Source organism: Fulmarus glacialis, unplaced genomic scaffold, assembly GCF_000690835.1.
Source record: "Fulmarus glacialis isolate BGI_N327 unplaced genomic scaffold, ASM69083v1 scaffold4104, whole genome shotgun sequence".
Taxonomy (NCBI): Eukaryota; Metazoa; Chordata; class Aves; order Procellariiformes; family Procellariidae; genus Fulmarus; species Fulmarus glacialis.
Window position 1 is genome coordinate 6861 of NW_009208503.1, and position 19016 is coordinate 25876.

A 19016-nucleotide genomic window follows, 5' to 3' on the forward strand; every position below is an offset into this window, starting at 1 on the left:
GAAACAGAATTGTAATAGGGTAGGATCAGTGGGGCTGAAATAATGGAAGTATGAAACAAAGATAAAACCCTAACTGAAAAGCTAAGTGAATTACTTGCCTGTAGAAAGAAGCTTAGAGTCTTCCCAGTAGAGCCTTTATGGATGGATGACTCTGAGTAACTGTCTTTAGTCAAAGCATTGTTAGAGGAGGTTTTAGCGTAAATGAATAGTAATGCTTTGCCTGGGATTGCACTGTATTTGTTTTTTTTTCTAAACCAAAAATATTAAGCTGCTGAACTGTGGAACACACCATATAGTCTTTCTTAAATCTGCCTTGCTTCCAGAAGAATGGTGGGTGGCGAATGTTACTGCTGTCCCCTAAAGAGCTTCAGATTTGATCTGATTTTTCTGCTCAATAGAAGTAGAGTATTATCACATAGATAAGTGAAAAAATGTAGGAGTAAATTGTAATTAGGGAGCAAATTTAAAAGTAAATTGTGCTTTGCATCAATTAAATTGCTGAGATTTCAAATCTGGCACATACAATACTGGATTTTGGGGAGAAGATGCTAATGGACACTGATTTGTCATGTGATGGAGTACCCCTTAAAATTTAAGATAAGTAGGAATAAAAGATTAGATTTTAGGGGGAGGTGGGGTGGTGTTACTAGTGGGAAGTTCTGTAAAGGACTTTGGTGTCTAGCACATCCAGAATGATCAAGAAAAGGAGCAGAAATCCAAGACAGCCTTGTCTAAGTACGTTTTTCCATTGAAATTCAGAGTTATCATGGGGAGAAAGTATTGAAAAACATTTTTAGGCTATTTAGTGCCCTTACATTTGGTGCAGTTTTTAAGATAATTCAAATATAAAATTCTACTATAGCAAGAAACTTGAATGACTAGTCTAGCTAGTTACATGCAATGACTTTTCAGGTTCATTTGTCCATTCCCTGCCTACCCAATGTTCTCCCATTCCTCAGCAATCCTGCTTTTGCAGCAGGCTCAGATAGTCACAAGAATCAAATAGTTTAGCAAAATAATGAGGGGTGGAAGAAAGCGTAGCTCTGGTAAATGCTCTAGTGCTAGTGTCTTCTTACTGTAATGACTAAGTAGTATAGTTCACGCTTGTAGGTGTCAAAGGAGAATTGTGTCTGTGCTTACTTGAGTGAGTTGGTCAATCAAGCAGTGGACAGGAAGACAAGCTTTCCTTACTCTCAAGTCAACCTAAAATAATTAAATGAACACTGCTGTGCAAACTGGTTGAGAACAGTGAAGCTAAGGGAATGTTCTAAGCGCTGAAACTACATCCTGCATAGATTCATGGTGTGAAGTCTGCTTGTTTCATTTATCTGTGTTTGAGCTTTAGCATGTTTGGTATTTCCTACGACGGATGATGGGGAGTGCTGGTGTTTTCTCTGTACTGCTCGTTTTCACTGATACTTTTGAGCTTAGGGAAGCTATTTGCCCTAACTCAAAAGGAACGTGATAGTAGCAGTGAAGGTCAGTAGCAAGGATAGGACATAGAAAGTATTTTAAAAGGCTAATTTTAGTTAGTGTGGGTGATCTTTCTAGGCTGCCAGCGGTCATCCAGTCCTGATTTTCTCTGAATTGCATTCTGATGGTACATGTCTTTTCCACTGATCGTAAAATGAACCGAGGGATATTGCCTTCACTAGGCTAAAATTGTTCTTTCTCAATCTTTTGATCTCTTTTAGCTAAGAGGTACAGCAGCATTGTAGGGAATGCGTCCTGAGTGCCCAGTATCTTAAAGGAGCTGAGATATTTATGGGCTGGTTTTCCTTTACAGTGTTTAGGCTGTAGATCCTAAGTAAACTCAGTGCCACTGTACTGCGTTATTTCCTTTTGCTACGAGCCTAGTCTGTCTTGCTTGCATTGAGTTCAGTCATCTTCTGTCACTCATGGTTGATTTTGGCCAGATAACTGGCATAGGTTACGTGTTTAGGTTGTGAATGTGATCATATGTGAATGTGAGACTGTTGCTAACCTGTATTTACTGCTTCTTTTGGTATGCACATATAAACACCTGGCGAGTCATTGCAGTGAAACTCCACGGGGAGGTCAATGTTTTCTGCCTTTGGGGTACTTACTGTAGTTTATGACAAAGCTTTATGACAAAGGTGTATAATCTTTTTGAAGGGGGGGGGGGAACCACAAACAAAACACCACCAAACCCAACCCAAAAAACAACTCGTGCATCTTGCTAGGAAAGATTGAGTTATAAATTACGCACACTGTTTTCCTTATCTTTTTGATGAATAGCTGCACTTTTGACCTAGAAACAACTGACTCCAAAACAAAGCACTTCTTTCTTTACATGCAAATCTTTTTTATTTTTTATTCACAGACTATGAGAAGACACAGAAATGAAGTTACAATTGAATTGCGGAAGGTGAGTCTGCTTTGGTTTATCAACCGTGTTACTTTGCTAATAATGCTCTGATGTCTTAGCTAAATATTTTACTGCAAGCTTTGCTTTATGGCCCCAAACTTACATAAAAGAGTGGTAAATTTGTAGATTACTAACTGCGGATTCTAATGTTAGTTTTACTCTCCAACTCCTTAAGCTTAGCACAGCAGAACAGTACTGCTTTCCTCCAGTACATCGCTTGGAAATAATCCATATTCAGTTTCTGTACCAGTTCTCTTATTATTACAGTGAAGCTATCAGTTGTTCGAACGTTTAAAGTCTCCAAATGGGAAAAGGGAGAGTTTTAGCATTTAGAAGGTGCAGATGTTCTTGTATTTTGTTTTCTGGAAATTACTGCTTCTGTGCTGTAGAGGGAGTTAATTTTAGGGTCAGATTTTGGCTATATTGGGTAAATGCCAATATAGCTGGGAAGATCATGACTGTCAGAGGTGATCTAGTTCAGTGCTCTGCCTAAGTACAGAATTTGTTATACCCTCGTCATTCATAACACTTCCAACAGCCTTTCTAGGCACCTTAAAGGCTTGCTGCTGAAGGACATTTTCACAAACTAAACTCAATATGTGTAAAGAGAAGGGGTAAACTTTTATCTGCCTTTGGGTACCTTCAATGTATTTGAGGACTGATACTGGCCCCTTCAGTTTTATCCTGTTGAGACAAATTCAGTTCTTCACCCTTTCCTTGAACATTCTGTTTTCTAGATTTGACTTGTTGCTGCTCCTCAGGTCCCAATTGCCTGTATCTTTCTGGAAGTGTGGAAGTCTGGAAGGATGCAGGCCACAGCTGAGGTTTAAATGGGACAGTGAAAAACTATTCTTAACACAGTATTCCTATTTATATTGAGTATGTTGTTGACTCGCACTCAGTCTGTGGTCTGTTACATCCTTCGGACACTTCCTACAGTACCGCCAAGCAAGGGTAGTTGTTTATGTTCTCTCTTTGCATAGTTAAATAAATGCAGAAGTTTTAAACATGATTGCTTCTTGTCTTTTGAATTGCATCTGCTTTTTCCAGACTTTTTTAACTTGAATTCCCATTCTGTTCCCCAGTATGCTTCAAGGCCTTCCCAGCTTGGTATCACCCATGTTTTCTAATATTTTCATTAATGACTTGATGGAAGTGTGTGCTTTGAATATTCTAGATTCAGGCCAAGCTCCTTTGGGTCTCCCATTTGATGCATAGCTCCAGTTTGGCAGTTGAATCACTGACAGTCTGAGTGGTGCTTGCTTAGGAGTGCGCACCCATCCAATTTCATCTAATTTTTTTTTTTTCCATTATTTGCAAACCCAGAGAGAAGACAAAAGCCTTACTAAAATCAAAGTGAAGGGTTTGTAGATAGAAGTTACGTTGATAAAAATTAGCTTGACTTGTTTTTGAGAAATTTTGTTTGCACTTATCACCTGATCATGTAGAAGCTACCAAAAATCTTGTGCTAGTATTTTCCTGGGATCCTTCTGCTCTTCTTAAAAAAACAAACTCTTTTTTCAGGTCTTATGGAAAAACTTCTGTATCTCATTACAGAAAATGAATATAAAAAATAAATATTTGTAAGATTCATCCAGAGACTATCAGAATGATTTGAAGAAACCTAATTGGACCCAGAATGCTGGGAAAAAAAATAATCTTAGTACTTACATGAGCATGATGTGTCGTCTAAAAATTGTTTAATGCTTTCATATTTTCCTAATCAAAGAAACTAGCTGAACATGACTGAATGTGTTGTGTAGCTTAAGCTGGCTAGGGCGTCATCCAGTACTGACAGATGACCAATGTGTGGAGAAAGCTACTTTTACATACAGTGGCAGATACCAAGTGAAAAATGAAATTAGCCAGTTTTTGCTTAAAATGAGATTCAGGGAATTAATTTTGATGTCTGAATTATCAGCAGTTGAAGTTTATGCTGACATGTTAGAGGTCCTCTCTGTTCAGAACTAATGTGTTGACTCAGTGTAAAACTCGCTCTATAACTGTGAAGTCTGCACTGGGAAGAGTCACTCAAAGCACTTGGGCAGCCTATGCCTGCTAACAAAGCAATGCTGTAAAAGATGGCTTAGCTAATGCAGCATATCCTCATGCATCTGGTTAAATTGTGAGACTACATGCGAGCCTTCCAGTGCAGTCTTTGGAGAGACCTTTGCAGTGCAAAGTGAGAATTTTAATTTAAATTTAATTCTCATAATTGGTTTTTGTAACAAGTCACAATTTCAAGGCCATTTTATTACAGAAGCATGGTGGCGAGCAAGTTATACGCTTAAGACAAGGCAATGGATTGTCTGCGTGGAAGGAATCTTGTATGTGCCAGTAATACATGAGTGAAAATGAGGAAGAGGAAGCCTATGAGCTGCTAGTGACTTTCCACTGAAAACTGCACGTGCATAGATCAGTTACACACTTAGAGAAGCCTAAGCACTGGATGTAGGTCAGGCTGTAAATCAAGAGTGAACAGCAGCTGCAGAACTCTTAAACGCAGGAAGTTGTGTTCTTCTGGAATGTTTGCTGAACATCTTCCACTGCAGAGACCAGAAGAAATCTACTTTAATAAGAGATTCACTATGTGTCCGAGTTGTTGGTTTGCAGCAACTAAACTGGTGCTGGTGGACAACTGGTTTGGTGTGGGAACTCTGTGTCAGATGTGAGGCCATTGCTTCTGGTACAGAATTGGGACTGAAGTGTAAAGGGATATATTTGTTCAGCCTGGAGAAGAGAAGGCTCTGGGGAGACCTTACTGCGGCCTTTCAGTACTTAAAGCGGACTTATAAGAAAGATGGGGACAGACTTTTTAGCAGGGCCTGTTGCAATAGGATAAGGGGTAATGGTTTTAAACTAAAAGAGGGTAGATTCAGACTAGATACAAGGAAGAAATTTTTTACAATGGGGGTGGTGAAACAGTGGAACAGGTTGCCCAGAGAGACGATAGATGCCCCATCCCTGGAAACATTCAAGGTCAGGTTGGATGGGGCTCTGACCAACCGATCTAGTTGAAGATGTCCCTGCCCATGGCAGGGGGGTTGGACTAGATGACCTTTAAAGGTCCCTTCCAACCCAAACTATTTTATGGTGTTTTATTAGGCTTCAGCAGTGGAAAGGATAAGCTGTAATATCATTGCTTCAGTCTTCATCTTTATGGCTAACACTGCTATCCTAGCATGAGTATGCCAAATTCAGGAAATGTTTGTGTTGGCATGACCTTAGTAATCCACCAGTGCCTCTTCAAAACAAAGGGGTATCTTCCTTTTATCCCAGCTATCCAGGTGCTGAAGCCTGGCTTTTGAAGTAAACAGGCAAATTGAGCATATTCTTGATCTGGACAGTTGAAGCACTACATAGTCATGGGTTTGTCTTTTGAATCAACTTTTGTATAAATATTAAGTGAATGCCTCTCTGTTTTGTAAGATGGAATAAATAAAAAAAATCACAGCTTTGAACAGTAGTAAACAATTTCAGCATCCATTAGTGTGAGGTGTTTATTCTTTTGAGATTACAGACATCAAGGTGCATTTGCAACACATTCTGTGTTTCAATAATATATTATCTCTATTCGCTATCTTCACACCACAGCTCTTACTCAGAAATAAACTTTGCTTTTTTTCCCTTTTTTTTTTTCTGTTCCCAGTCACTTATTGTTTGATTAGGAATTGAACTAACAAAGCTATCTCTGACATAAAAGGGTAGCAGTCGTCTGTCAGAATCCTGTCCGAAGCATTGGTTGGCACCATGAGCCAGTCAGATGACACTCCTGATGGTCAGATGCCCTTTTTTGATTCCATATTGGCCTTGCTGAACATGTGTTTTATGCATTTTGGGAATGGACCTACTACACTTCGAGAAAGATGGTCTTGGTCTCTGACTATATTGTTAGTGCAGCAATGGGCCTAAGAGCTTAAAAAGTAGCCATCTCTCTTTCCAGACAGACAAGGTAACGATGTCAGTTTCGTTGATGGAGACTGTCTCAGGATTTAGAATTTAAACTTCTCAATGTAGTGTCTTGGCAAAGTCTGATTTAGAATGTTTATCACTTAATTTCAGCATCACAGAAACCCGAAGGCTGCTCTGTTAGCAACAGGGACCCTGAAATTAGTTGGCTAACCTAGCTGATTAGTCTCACTCTAAAGGGGAGTGGGGTGGGTGAGTAATGCTTAGGATTCAGTTTAAGGTTCCATACCTAAATGAAACCTGTAACTCCATTGCTGTGAGAGATTCTTTGGTTCTAGGTGCTTGGCTTTCTATGAGGAGGAAGCTTGACTTAGGCCACTTGTGTGCCTTAAGAAAGGTAGTCCTTAGCCAGGTCAATGTTATGGTCATTGAGTTAGATGCCACCCTTCAAAGGAAGCCTTAACACTCCTCGCCTCAGCAGAAACAGAGGATCCTGTCCTCCTTTGTTAACTGGAATCCTAAGAACTTCCAGGATCTTTCACAAGGTTTATTTTTTACTTTCTTAGCAAACTCAACTGCCTCTGAGAGCTCATGTTTATGAAAGCTCTAATTGTCAATTAACTTTGATGCAAGGCAAAGCAATTATTTGCTAAACAAGTGGTGGATTAAGGAGCCATGGGCAAATGTCTTTTTTACCTGTTTCTCTGGCATACTATACTTGTGGTCCCTCCTCTGATCTTTCTTAAATAAGATTGCTTATGTCCACAGTAGCTCCTAAATAAAGTAGTGAGCCTTGAAGAAAAGAGTCTGTCTTTATCTTGCTGAGAGCACTAGGGTGGGAAAAATCTTTTTCTGATTCTTAGGAAATGTGAGAATGCAAAAGAAAAAAAATCCACGTTTTCAGGTTCAGGATAGTAAAACTTGCTTCAGTTGTACATCTTTTCCAGTTCAATATGAATGTATAGCTTTTCATTCACTGTAAAGTACATTTTTTTTAGGCATAAGTCCACCAACTTTAAAAAAAACAGCTACAGTCACAGGGAAACTGAAGCAGTACTAGTATGTTCTTCTAAGGCTTCTCTATCCAGTGTTAGCAGCACAAATTCTTGGGAAGGATCTTGCATCTACCCTGGCTTGATTGATTCCTCAAAGAAAAGACCCTAAGATGAAAATTATATTCTCAGTGTATTCTTCTGGCGACTTAGTTGAAAAGGGCTATGAAGAAATTCCTTGGAGGCTTGCTTGAGTCCATTTTAGTAAGAGCATGCTTTTGCCTAACTTAACAGGCCTCAATCTTTGCAATCTGTGCTTGGGGCTATTGGGCCACACACTGGTGTACACATATACGTCTACTTATTTTTAGTCAACCTGCTCATCTTCTGAGAAAGATGTGCACTAGCCAAACAGGAACATTGTGACTGCTGTCTGTTGTCACAAAGGTGAGTTAGCAGAACTCAAATGTAGAAAAGTTACCTTTGTCTTCTAACTGCATATCTGTAGCTATGCTCTTTATCTGCAGAACAGTCTTAGAATGTTTGACTGCCTTTGGATGCAAGGATTCGCTAAGCATGTAGGATATAATTTTGATATACATGGATTGTAGGATCATCAGATTGACCTGTTCAGCCTTTTTACAGGTTTACAGGGTTTTTTTAAATCTCTTAAGTGTTAATGAGTTCTAAGACAGTGAGTAGAACCAACTAACGGTCCTTTTCCAACCATTAAAGAAATTGAATCTTTCCCCAGGTTCATATCCAGGAGCTGTTACTAGAAATTCACTCAGGCTGGATAGCCCACCTAAGAAAACTTTCATTAAGAGGACATGCAGTAGAGGTTTTCAGAGCATCCCTTTAACATGATGAGGTTGGAGTGGTAGGCATTTGCTTTTTCTTCATGATGGACTGTGGCAAGTGCTATCATCCCCCAAAACCAAAATTGGAGATTACATGTAGGTGAAACTTAGAAGTTCAGCTCAGTCTGTCACAACAATGGTAGCTTAAAAGGGATGTCCAGACAACCCGAATCTACCTCCATCACTGGCCTGATCCTTTAGTCTTTCCTAGGATGTAAGAGCAGAGGAAGGAGCTGCTTGTTGTCATCTGTGAGTATAGCCAATGCTGGTTAGCACTCCAGTTCCTAACGTTGAGATGTTCTTGAAGTTCTGCTCTTCATCCCCAGAGGACTCAAACATAAATATTTTAACTTTCATGCCAAAAGAACTTCTTCCTACTAGCTGCTGAGTTCCTAAACCTTTCCCTGACCTGAAGAAGCATTTCGTAATGGTGTTTGTTACCCGAGGGCGAAGATTTTCTTACTTATTTCTTTTCCCTTTTGATCTTGAAGCTTCCCAACGGAGTTGAGACTCTTCATAGAGTTTTCCCATGTGTCAAATGCTGAAAAGCATGTATAAATTTATATTTAACGCCTTTCACAGCTCCATTAGAGTATCCTATTGGCCATGTTCTGTAGTACTAAGTGGAATGCAGCACAAAGCTTGGTGGACATCCTCTTTGCCCACAAGGATTCTTCTTCTGTTAATCATGTTGTCTTTGAAACTTGTTTGCATTGATAGGTCATGCAACCTGACCTTCCCACTGTCAGTGAAGCAAACGATGGGTATCTGTCATCAAAAACTCTTAACAGATCATGACACTGAACAAGAAGTGTTGGTATCGTTACTGTTGTTTCTAACCATCGTTACTGTTGTTTCTAACCATCGTTACTGTTGTTTCTAACCATTTGGCATTTTTGCCTGGCATATATGTCTATTTTGTTCGTACGGAAACCTCTGTAAACCATTGTAGTGGGATTTCTACCAGAATGTTGATATGCTTATAACAGCAGTCAGCTGCTGTTTGTAAACTTTCAGACTTCATTGTACATAGCATGCATGGTTCAGGCAGTGGTAGAGGATCTTTCCTTTTGAAGGAGACCTGCTTAGTTTTGTTGGTGATAAGGTTGTACCCTTCATCAGGGATTCTAGTCTGATGCCTCTCCCTTTGAAAGGGCTCTCTCTTTGAACAGGACGGCTGTATCCAGGTGTGCTTATTTGTCTTCGTTTTCACCACAGGAGCCTGCAGAAGAGGCTGGTGCTATGATTTAGGCAAACTTTTGAGTTTGTCACAGTATGGCAAAATGCAAGCATTTTAAGGTCATGCCAAGCTGCAAATCATGTTCTTTTACCTTATGCAGGGGAGTGATTGGCCTATCAAATTACTGTATACAGTGGTTTAGCTGTCCAGGAATTTGACGCTTTTGCGAATGGACAGAGCTGTTTCAAATAGCCTTAGAGCCACTTTTTAGGGCTGGAAGGTTCCATGAACCCTTTGACTTTATAAGAAATGCTAATAAGAATAGCTTTTCCTTAGTAAGAAGTTTTTAGTGCTTCTCAATAAATACTAGCCTCTCTGCTTCAGGCTGCTGTGGAAGCTCCTCTATATATGTTCTTGACAGTTGTTTTTCAGCGCAACTGTCTGCAAACAGTGAGTAGCTACAGGAACATTCTTGCTTGCTCTTACTTTCCCTGGCTCAGGTCATTTTTTCTAGAGGCCATTGTGCCATGTGACTGACAACCTGAAGATGTTACCTGCGTTTGCAGAAATTCTAGCGTCAGCCTGCAGTCAGTTATGTCCTATGAAGTTCAGCTCTCTCTCTTAAGGAGGGTAGAATATCTTGGCATTAAAATATACACACTTACTCATACTTATTTTGGTTAACATTAGGAAGCATTCTCTTACGCGTACTCATGTTGCCAAAGGAATTGGATAGTTGTATATGCAGGTGTAAAAGGCTCTCTGAGCAGTTAACTTGCTTGCTGGAACGGGAGAGAACTAGGCTCTTGGTTAGTTCAGTTATGGTGTGTATTACGGCCGTTTTTAAGATGCAGCTACAAATGGAAGGCTTTTCAGTGTTACTCAGTCTTACCATGCTAAGATTTCTAATTAGTCTGATGCAGTTTTGCTCTTGTCAAGAGACCCTGTCCCATAGTGGAATTTAAACCTAGATTATATATGTTTGATGGGCCAGAATTTGGAACGTTGTTCTTCGTTACCATCTTCACCATCGGTGGCCTCCCGGTGGGTTATCTCCATTCCTGATAGCTGCAGAACAGTTAGTTGGAGCTCTGGTTTATTTCACCTCTCAGCATGCTGCTGCCATTAGGGGAATAGTCCTTCAGTGTCTCTTCATCCAGGGATTCACGGGACTCTCCTCCAGGTAAATTGATTTTTTTTGTGAGGAGTACTGTTTGGAGATACCCACTCCATCAGTGTACGCGTGGACAATTGCTTGAAGGAGAGAGACAAGTTACTGTTCTGTTACTGTTCTGTAACTATGTGTTCATTTTCAACCTGCCTTCCTTTCCCTCTTTGTCCAAATCCCTGAAAGATTTCTAGGGAATTGGAAGAACTTTAAAAAAAGTGTTCATCGCCAATTCTGTGGCCACAAGCAGAGAGAATTTGTGCATGCCCCTTTAAATACTACTCAGGCAAAGTATTTCAGCTAAAGGTACTTGTATAGAAGCGCACTCACTGTGAATAAACGTGAAGTATGTATCAAATAATGGATACAGGCAGGTAGTCTTTATGAAGTTCTTCAGGTGAAGTGACATGGAATAATTCAGTGCTTTGTCCACTGGCATGCTCTAGACTTACTGCCTGGTGTTTGTGGAAGGTGATTTTCCAGCTGTTCAGCTGCTGAGGGCCACGCAGCTCATGCCTTCTGTTCTGTGAGGATGCTGTTCAGTCACCCACAGTGGGACTCTTGCTTTGTTCCAACTGTATTCTCTGTATTGTATTGGGGGGTTGGACTAGATGACCTTTAAAGGTCCCTTCCAACTGAAACCATTCTATGATTCACTGCTGTATTCCAGCCACTGCCATCCTGGTATTTCAGGATGTTTGAGAGAGGATCTCAAGATAGATCTTCATTCTTGCTTTCTGGAGTAACTGGATATCATAGCCCTTATGTTACACTGTAGTAGAGGCACAACCCTGACAAACACTGATCACTCAGAATGATGTAATTGTATATGTTGAAGACACACACACATCTATAGAGGGATACACATTCAGTACCACAGTAGTTGCAGTGTGACTTCGCTTTTTGCATCCAAAAACCTAGATCTTTCAAGCTAGAAAATGCATGATGTGGTTTCAGCTGTTTCTGGTTAATGTCTTTTTGGGAGGAAAAATATTGAGGGTGGAAGTAATGTGCATGATAGATGCGGCCCACTTGTATGTGAATATCTAATATTATTTCCATTTTAGTAATGTGGTCTTTGTTCCAAGTGGATGCCGTCTATTTAATGTCAACACAATTGAGAAGACTTTGGCCTTATTTAAGTTTCCACTTACAATAGCAGTGAAGTAATAATGACTTTAAATGGCTCTTGCATACCCTCTACATTTTGGAGGGATATCAATTGAAGATCTCTGAGGTGCATCCATTCTGTGCCAGCGTAGGTGTTTTTGTGGGGAGCAATGTGGAATGGTGTTATACCAGTTTCTCTCCCCAAATATTGGGACAGTTCCTTAAGGTAGAGGGTTCAATGGTGGGGGAATATGCTAATACAGTGGTGTGAAACACCTAAATGGGAGAATCTACTGTTTGAGCTCTTAAAAAGCTTTATCCTTTTTTACTGACAGAAGAAACCTGAAATGACATAATGTGACATTTCCTAACTAGAATTTTCTTTTCAGTAAGTTCAATAAAAATAGTTTGTTTGCTAAATTCTTGACTATTCTAGGTATTTCATCATTTTTTGATCAAAGGATCTGTAAGAGGCCTGCATCTAAAAGGCTTTTTTACAGAAATTTGGAAGTAAAGATCACCTGTCTTTATTGCAAGATGTTGCAAAACACATAGTTGAGCACCACTGATACCGGATCATTTGTTTGAAAACCAAGCAGATATCACCAGGTGGATCAGTGTGGATAATAATTCTTACATCAAACGTATTAGAAAAACCCTGCAAAGCTCTTCCCCTGAATTTTCTGAGCATGAGATATAGAAAATCCAGCCAAATATTTTAGGAGGAACAGAATTGGAAAATCCTACCTTGTACCCCAGTAGTTTGCTGCTGATGACAAGGAAACTTCACCCTTCCCAGTAAATGATTTAATATGAAACGTTTAACTTGCTCCGCCAGACAGTGGCAATGGTTCTGCACTAAGACCCCAGTTCCTTCAATTTGCACCTTTTTGAAGAGAGGGAACGTCCGCTAGACCAGTTGTCTTCCACCCTCATAACTAAACTTGTCTCCCTATACATTCATGCATGTGTGGACTTGCTCACCACCATGATCTGTGATGATACCTCTGGGTAGGAAGAGGACAGTTGACTGGAGACATCAGGACCTTCCTCCAGCTTTAACCCCTTCTCCCAGCGTTGGCTTGTTTTACCATAAGAGGACAGCTGATCCTGTAAGAACCGTTCATGCGAGGCAGGAAGGAACTGCTTCCTCTGCAGGTGGATGTGTGTAGTAGCTGTGCACTGGGGAGAAAAGCTGACATGATCATGGAGAGGGCCTCTGGACACTGGGTCCAGTCCCTGCAGTTGCCACAGTAGAGGCTATGGTTTAGACAAACAGTAGGAAAAGGAATTGTACTTGAGCAAAGCCAGATTGACTGATGTTGAATGAACGTTGCGCTTTGCTTAAAATGGCAGTGCCAAGTACTTGGTGTGGAAAAATGAGAGAAATACATTGTAGGTCTTTATGGTGAATCCATCTGTCAATGTGTACCTGCCTGATGCGGTTTGTCTGCATAACACTATTTTCTCAGCATTTAACTGCCTGCTAATTTCCATCTTCCTTCTCTCCAAAAGCACTTGACAACAAAATACCTTTAGTGCTTGTCTTTATGGATGTGCTCCGAGTGTGCTGCCGCTACTGTACAGCTCTGGAGAGGCTGCCATAGCTAATCTAGGTGATCCTGTGCACTCTTTGAGGATTTAGTTTCTGTACGTAGATTTGACAAAAATTAAACTATGCTAAGTTTGTGGAATGTTGTCTGCATTAAAGGGTTATTTAATTCTGGTGCTTGTTTATTGTTTTAGCATTCTTTTATCTGGAAAAAAATCTTAATATATTGCTTGGGAGCCTTTCAAATGGAGGCTGGAAAAGTTGTTTTAAATTCTTTTTTAAATGTCTAAAAAGTAAGCAAGTCCCAGAAATTTTGGTCTTGATGTTGCTGGTTTTCCTAACATATAATAAAATAAAATATTGGGGACTCCTTCAAAACATGATTCTGTTTGGAGGCTTTTTTATATATTACAGGCAAGACATGATGTAATACAATCTCTATAGTCAGTAGTGTTTGGTTATCAGATAATTGTTTGGAGACTGAAAAGCCTGCCTTTCCTTGCTAGTATAATAGATTTGGTTTAGGTGTTATAGCTGGTTTTTACACCTTTTCAAAGTTTTGCTTCATTAGAGATTGAAATCTGAATGCACTTATTAAAAAAAAAAAACAAAACAACAACCAAACAAAAAAAACCACAAAAAGGTGTTCAGATATACATGCTACATAATCATCTTCCATTGCCCTTTCTATCTTTGATTATAATTCTAGACATACCAAACAAAAGATAAAGTCTAAAATTAGGAAAAGAGCGCTTCATACTTTTGGAATAATACTTTTAATACATTTTAGATTTGTAAAAAAGTGCATTTGGATACAGTTACAATTGATTATTTGATTCCTTTCTTTTCAATTAGGGCTTTAGGTGTTCAAATATTCTAATTAAGCAAGGTAGAAATGTTAAATGGGTACTTAACTACTGAAAAGGTAATTTTTTCTTCAGTAATTCTTTAAAGGAGCTAAGGCTGGAGGGTGCGACTGGGAAATATTACAAGTGTCAGTGTACATGGAGCATGCTACTTTACACACAAGATGAAAATACATGTAACCAGGGAACTTTGAAATAGGTTTAGCTGAAAACTAATCTTACACTGGAACGTAATTTCTGTTATGTGTGGCTAAATGTTAATGTCATGCAGATCTATGTGTATTGTAAATGTCTGTTAGAAAATTGATCCCCAAACTATAGGTTTTAATTCATTCAAATGTCATGGATTGTTATAGTTCTGTCTGTGGTTAGCAAGCTGCTAGATTCTTACAGCTGAAATACTGCAAATTCTATTTGCAGTTACAAATGCCTTTAAAAAAAAAATCAATCTTATCTAAACTTTTATTTTGAAAGGGGCCATTATATTGTCACCCTGTACTAATAAGCATTAAGTGTCTTTATTTTTCGCCATTCCTTTACAGAACAAAAGAGATGAACATCTTCTGAAAAAAAGAAATGTTCCCCAAGAAGAAAGTTTAGAAGATTCTGATGTTGATGCTGACTTCAAAGCAGTAAGTTCCTTGATTCTGGAATTATGTTTAAAAACTTTGGTGGTGTATCAAACAATGTATTCTGTTGTTACTTTAACACTGGAAGTCTTGCAGTTATTTGAAAGCAAAATTATGAACTGATATGCTGTTAAAATTAGTTTGATTGTATTGAATGTTTAAAAAGAATATAATGTAGCAACAAAAATACTAAATTTTTTTTTTTTTCTTTTCAAGCAAAACGTAACACTAGAAGCTATATTGCAGGTATGTTACATTTAACTATTTTTTTTCTTATTAGACCTGCGTGTTCCGTGCATTTTTAGCTTTTACTATTATTTTACTTTCAGAACGCCACAAGCGACAACCCAGTGATCCAACTGAGTGCTGTCCAAGCTGCAAGGTAAAAATAAATAAAGGCACAGAAATGTATTTTCTGTACATTTTTCATGAGGAAAGTTACTTATTTTACTTTTACATTCAATTTCACAGAAAACTCCTATCCAGTGACAGAAATCCACCTATTGATGACTTAATAAAATCAGGAATTTTACCAATTCTGGTAAAATGCCTAGAAAGGGATGATAAGTAAGTATACTTTTAAAAATGTTCACCTTTACTGAAAATCTGTATCCAAAAAATGGTCTCATTATTTCAAATGAAACTGAGGATTCATAGCACCATATAGTCTGACACAGTGGATCACAGTCCACGATGATAAACCATAAATTCTCCAGGAGTATTTATTCTGCCATTGAAATGTCATTTTATTTTTTAGAGCTTGCATGAGCATATCCAGCTAATGGAGAAAACCTTACTAAATTTCTCATTGGTTTTGAATATTTCAGACTTTTTTGTTAACTGTTTTTAAGAAACCCAGCTCAGACTTACTGCGTATATTTGTGTGAAGGCAGAGGACATGCCTGGTTGTGATGCAGGGCTCTTCTCTTTGCCAGAACACACTTGTCTTTTTCATTAAGGTTATTAGTTTAAGTTTCTAGCTTCTTCCGTTCTCACTGCAAGGTGGATTTCCTTCTGGCTCTGTGCTGCTCCCTCATGTTATGGTGCAGCACAGTGAGCATTCTCTCTGTTATGATTCTTTGTTGGAAAACAAGAGCTTCAGTAAAGGAGGTAGAGAACATTGAGCGTGTCATTGCAAGAATTTAATGACATGTAAGAAAAATGCCATATTCCACAATCTGTGAGCTCCTTATTCAGATAGATAGGGATTAACACATTTGAAGTAAATGTTTTAGCCTATCTTTAGCCTGAGGCAACCATAAATGTATTTACAGTATTTCCATTTTCAAGGTTATTTCTGCAGCCATGAAGGCTAGAAACTTCAAAAATGCAAATTGGCATTTTGGGTATAATTTGGTGATTGCAAAAACACGAAGCGTGAGTAGCTTTGTTTCTAGCTTGTTAATAAAACAGTTGCTTAGAAGGCAGCTGGCAATAATGTTCAAATCAGGATAGCATTTTTAAATGGGTCATGAATGCCTGTCTGCTCTAGAAGTAGATGGTTCAGTGCTGTGAAAATCCTTTTAATTTGAATTTTCTGTCTAGTTTTTGTATGGTTTACCTTTGTAAATGTAAATAAGCCTTTCAAAATTGAAACAGACATTTTCTTAAGCAGTCTTTTTAACTGTGATTGCTATGTAATATTTAGTAGAGGTAAACTCTGGAAAGACTTTGTGTAACATTGTTAAAGCTGTTGTTCATGTTATAACTGAAAGTTTATCACAAGAGGAAGAAAAGAAGGACTGATCTAGAACTAGAATTTTAATGCATTTGATCCTAGAATGCAAAGGTTTATAGATAGCTGCTGACAGGTACTATTTGTTTTTACAAATCCTTATTTAGACATCTTGGGCCCTCCTATCTAATTCTTTTCCAATCTCATCCCCAATAAAACCTTAATATGCTTTGGAAACTAATGCACAAGAAAAGCTTAAAGGAAGCAGGTACTATGGCTATATATAAAACATAATTATGATAAAGACCCAAGAAAGCATGGAAATGAAAAATAGTCACCTAACAGTAAATATTCTCTGCTCCTCCCAAAGCCAGACACCTTACTATTATGCTAACCACCATTAGCTGTAAACTCTTTTATAGCTTCTAGAACTCTTAACCTTTAGCATTTGCTTGGACAACAGCGTTCATGCAAACTGTTCTACTAAACTGCTGTTGGCATAGACAAAAGTTGACAGACATCTTGGAAGATGTGTTCCCCCAGCTTTCATAATATTTGTAGCTAATTTTATCTGCATTCAATAAGTCAGTTTTAATACAGGTATGATGCTGTCTTTTGATACCGATGCTAGATCTTTCCCCTGTCTGTGATGGAGCAGAGAAATGTCTTTATCCAGCTTACACTTGATCTGGGATGTAATGTTAGAAGGGCCACGTTTTTATTAGTTATGGTCAGACATGGTTTATTTATTGAGAACTACTAATGGCGGCAAGACAGTTGCACTTTCTTCACTAAATATGAATGGTGTTTGGATCAGTTGGATGTGAAGAGGTCTCTGTTACCCATTAGAGAGGCATAATTAAATTTTATGATGAGGGGGGCTAGACATCTTTCATACAGGAGATAATTAGTTGACTAGGGTAGTGGTCAGCTTCACTGGTTGGTATGTGCTTAACAAGTATTACTGCTTTTATTTTTTTTTATTACTAATAGGAAGTCAGAATGATGGGTAGTTTACAAAAGGTTATAGAATGTAAAATCTTTTTTTTTTACAGCTTTTCCTCTGAAATGTCCAGGCTTAGAGGGTTTTTTTAAAAACTTCTAGCCCAGTGGCACTGCTTAAATGTAGAGTATCTCAGAGTGGATACACCTAGTAATACTGAAATGAATCATAAAATAATCTGCAGATCATGTTTCAATTTATTACTATAGAATTATCTCATTACAGTCCTTCATTACAATTTGAAGCTGCATGGGCATTGACTAACATAGCATCAGGCACTTCTGCACAGACTCAAGCTGTTGTACAGTCTAGTAAGTATTACAGTTTGGTTTTTGGGGGGTGGTGAATATTGTGGGTAAAAGGGAAAAGGCGGTATTTGGATAAAAAATGCCATTTGTTACCAAAGCCACTAAAATAAAAAATGCATGTCTGTCCTTTTTCTCAAAAAATTTCTACATTTGCTCTTAAACATTAATCTGTTTGTCACTAACGATTAAGATTAAGGATCCCAGACCTGATTTTCCTATAAAGAAGATAAAGAATGACAGATTATATAATGAGTATGACAAAAAATGTTAGTCCTTTCTAATTCTTGGATTGATTTCTGAAATCATGTACCGTTCATTCCCCTATGGCTAAAACTTATGTTAGGAAGTAATTCATTCTACCTCAAAGGTATGGTCATAAATCTTATTAAAGTTGTTAAATACATATAGTTATGTAAGGTTGCCCATTTAAATACAGAGTTAAGAAAATTACCATCCTTTCCTTGACCGTATGATTAGTATCTCCTGTACACACCGAGTTTGTTATGCTGTCTTCGTTTCTTGCTTAACTAGCCAGTGAGACTTCCATTATGAAAAGAGATAGGAAATAAACTCTAAAGTTAATTGAAGATAAATTACTCAAATTCATTTCTCAGGATTATATATATAGCTTTTATGTATCAGCATGCTTATCTTAAAACAATCGCCTTTATGCAAAATACAATATTTAGTTATTAAACAGGAGACTATAGATAAGCAAATATATAATAAATTGTTTTGGCTTATTCATATTCAGTGTTTTTATATGGAAAAATGGTGACTTAATTATTTGATTTCTTTTTTTTTAAGTGTATGAACCTGCCTTTCAAATCAAAATGCTGTTTTGTATGTTTTAATAGCCAAAAAAAATCTCACTAATTGTTAGATTCTGTATAGTTAAGATACTGGAGCAATAGAATAAGAATGCTTATCAAAATAAGGTTTGGATAAAAATCCAAAGCCCTTTAAAAAAAATCAACGTCTTGAATTTGTTTCAAAAAATCCTGGTGTGACTTGGGCACCTCTGTTTTTAGATTGCTTTTCTGGTGTCTAAATACCTTTGAAAACTTATTCCCAAGTTTTTTCATCCTTCCCAACTTGTTCGTTGGTTAATCATTGTTTTCTTCCTTTTTCAAGTCCCACAATGCTATCATATTTGAATGAATGCATCTAATGAAAAGGCTGTTTATAGTATTAGCTTTGGAGAAAAAAATCTGGAAAAATCTTAAAGTAAAAATTAAAATTAGAATGAAAATGTGTACCGCACAGCCAAAAGCATTGCTGTTACTTGAACAATTACTAGAAGTTCAGGCTGGGATATGTCTCTCCCAAAATCTGTTTAGCTAATGCTTGAGAAAAAGAAAATGTGATAAAATTG

The 19016-nt window shown here is 38.0% G+C and overlaps 1 protein-coding gene across 1 annotated transcript in view; it reads left to right on the plus strand.

Moving 5' to 3' along the window:
• Positions 1-2344: 2344 nt before the first annotated feature.
• KPNA3 (karyopherin alpha 3 (importin alpha 4)) overlaps positions 2345-19016 on the plus strand; it is a gene marked incomplete at its 5' end in the record, with an annotated part of 33444 nt that continues 16772 nt past the window's right edge. The window contains 6 exons of the mRNA XM_009576496.1: positions 2345-2389; positions 14569-14658; positions 14872-14901; positions 14985-15037; positions 15127-15222; positions 17559-17644. Coding sequence (XP_009574791.1) covers positions 2345-2389; positions 14569-14658; positions 14872-14901; positions 14985-15037; positions 15127-15222; positions 17559-17644 — 400 coding nt within the window. The remainder of the gene's footprint in view (positions 2390-14568; positions 14659-14871; positions 14902-14984; positions 15038-15126; positions 15223-17558; positions 17645-19016) is intronic.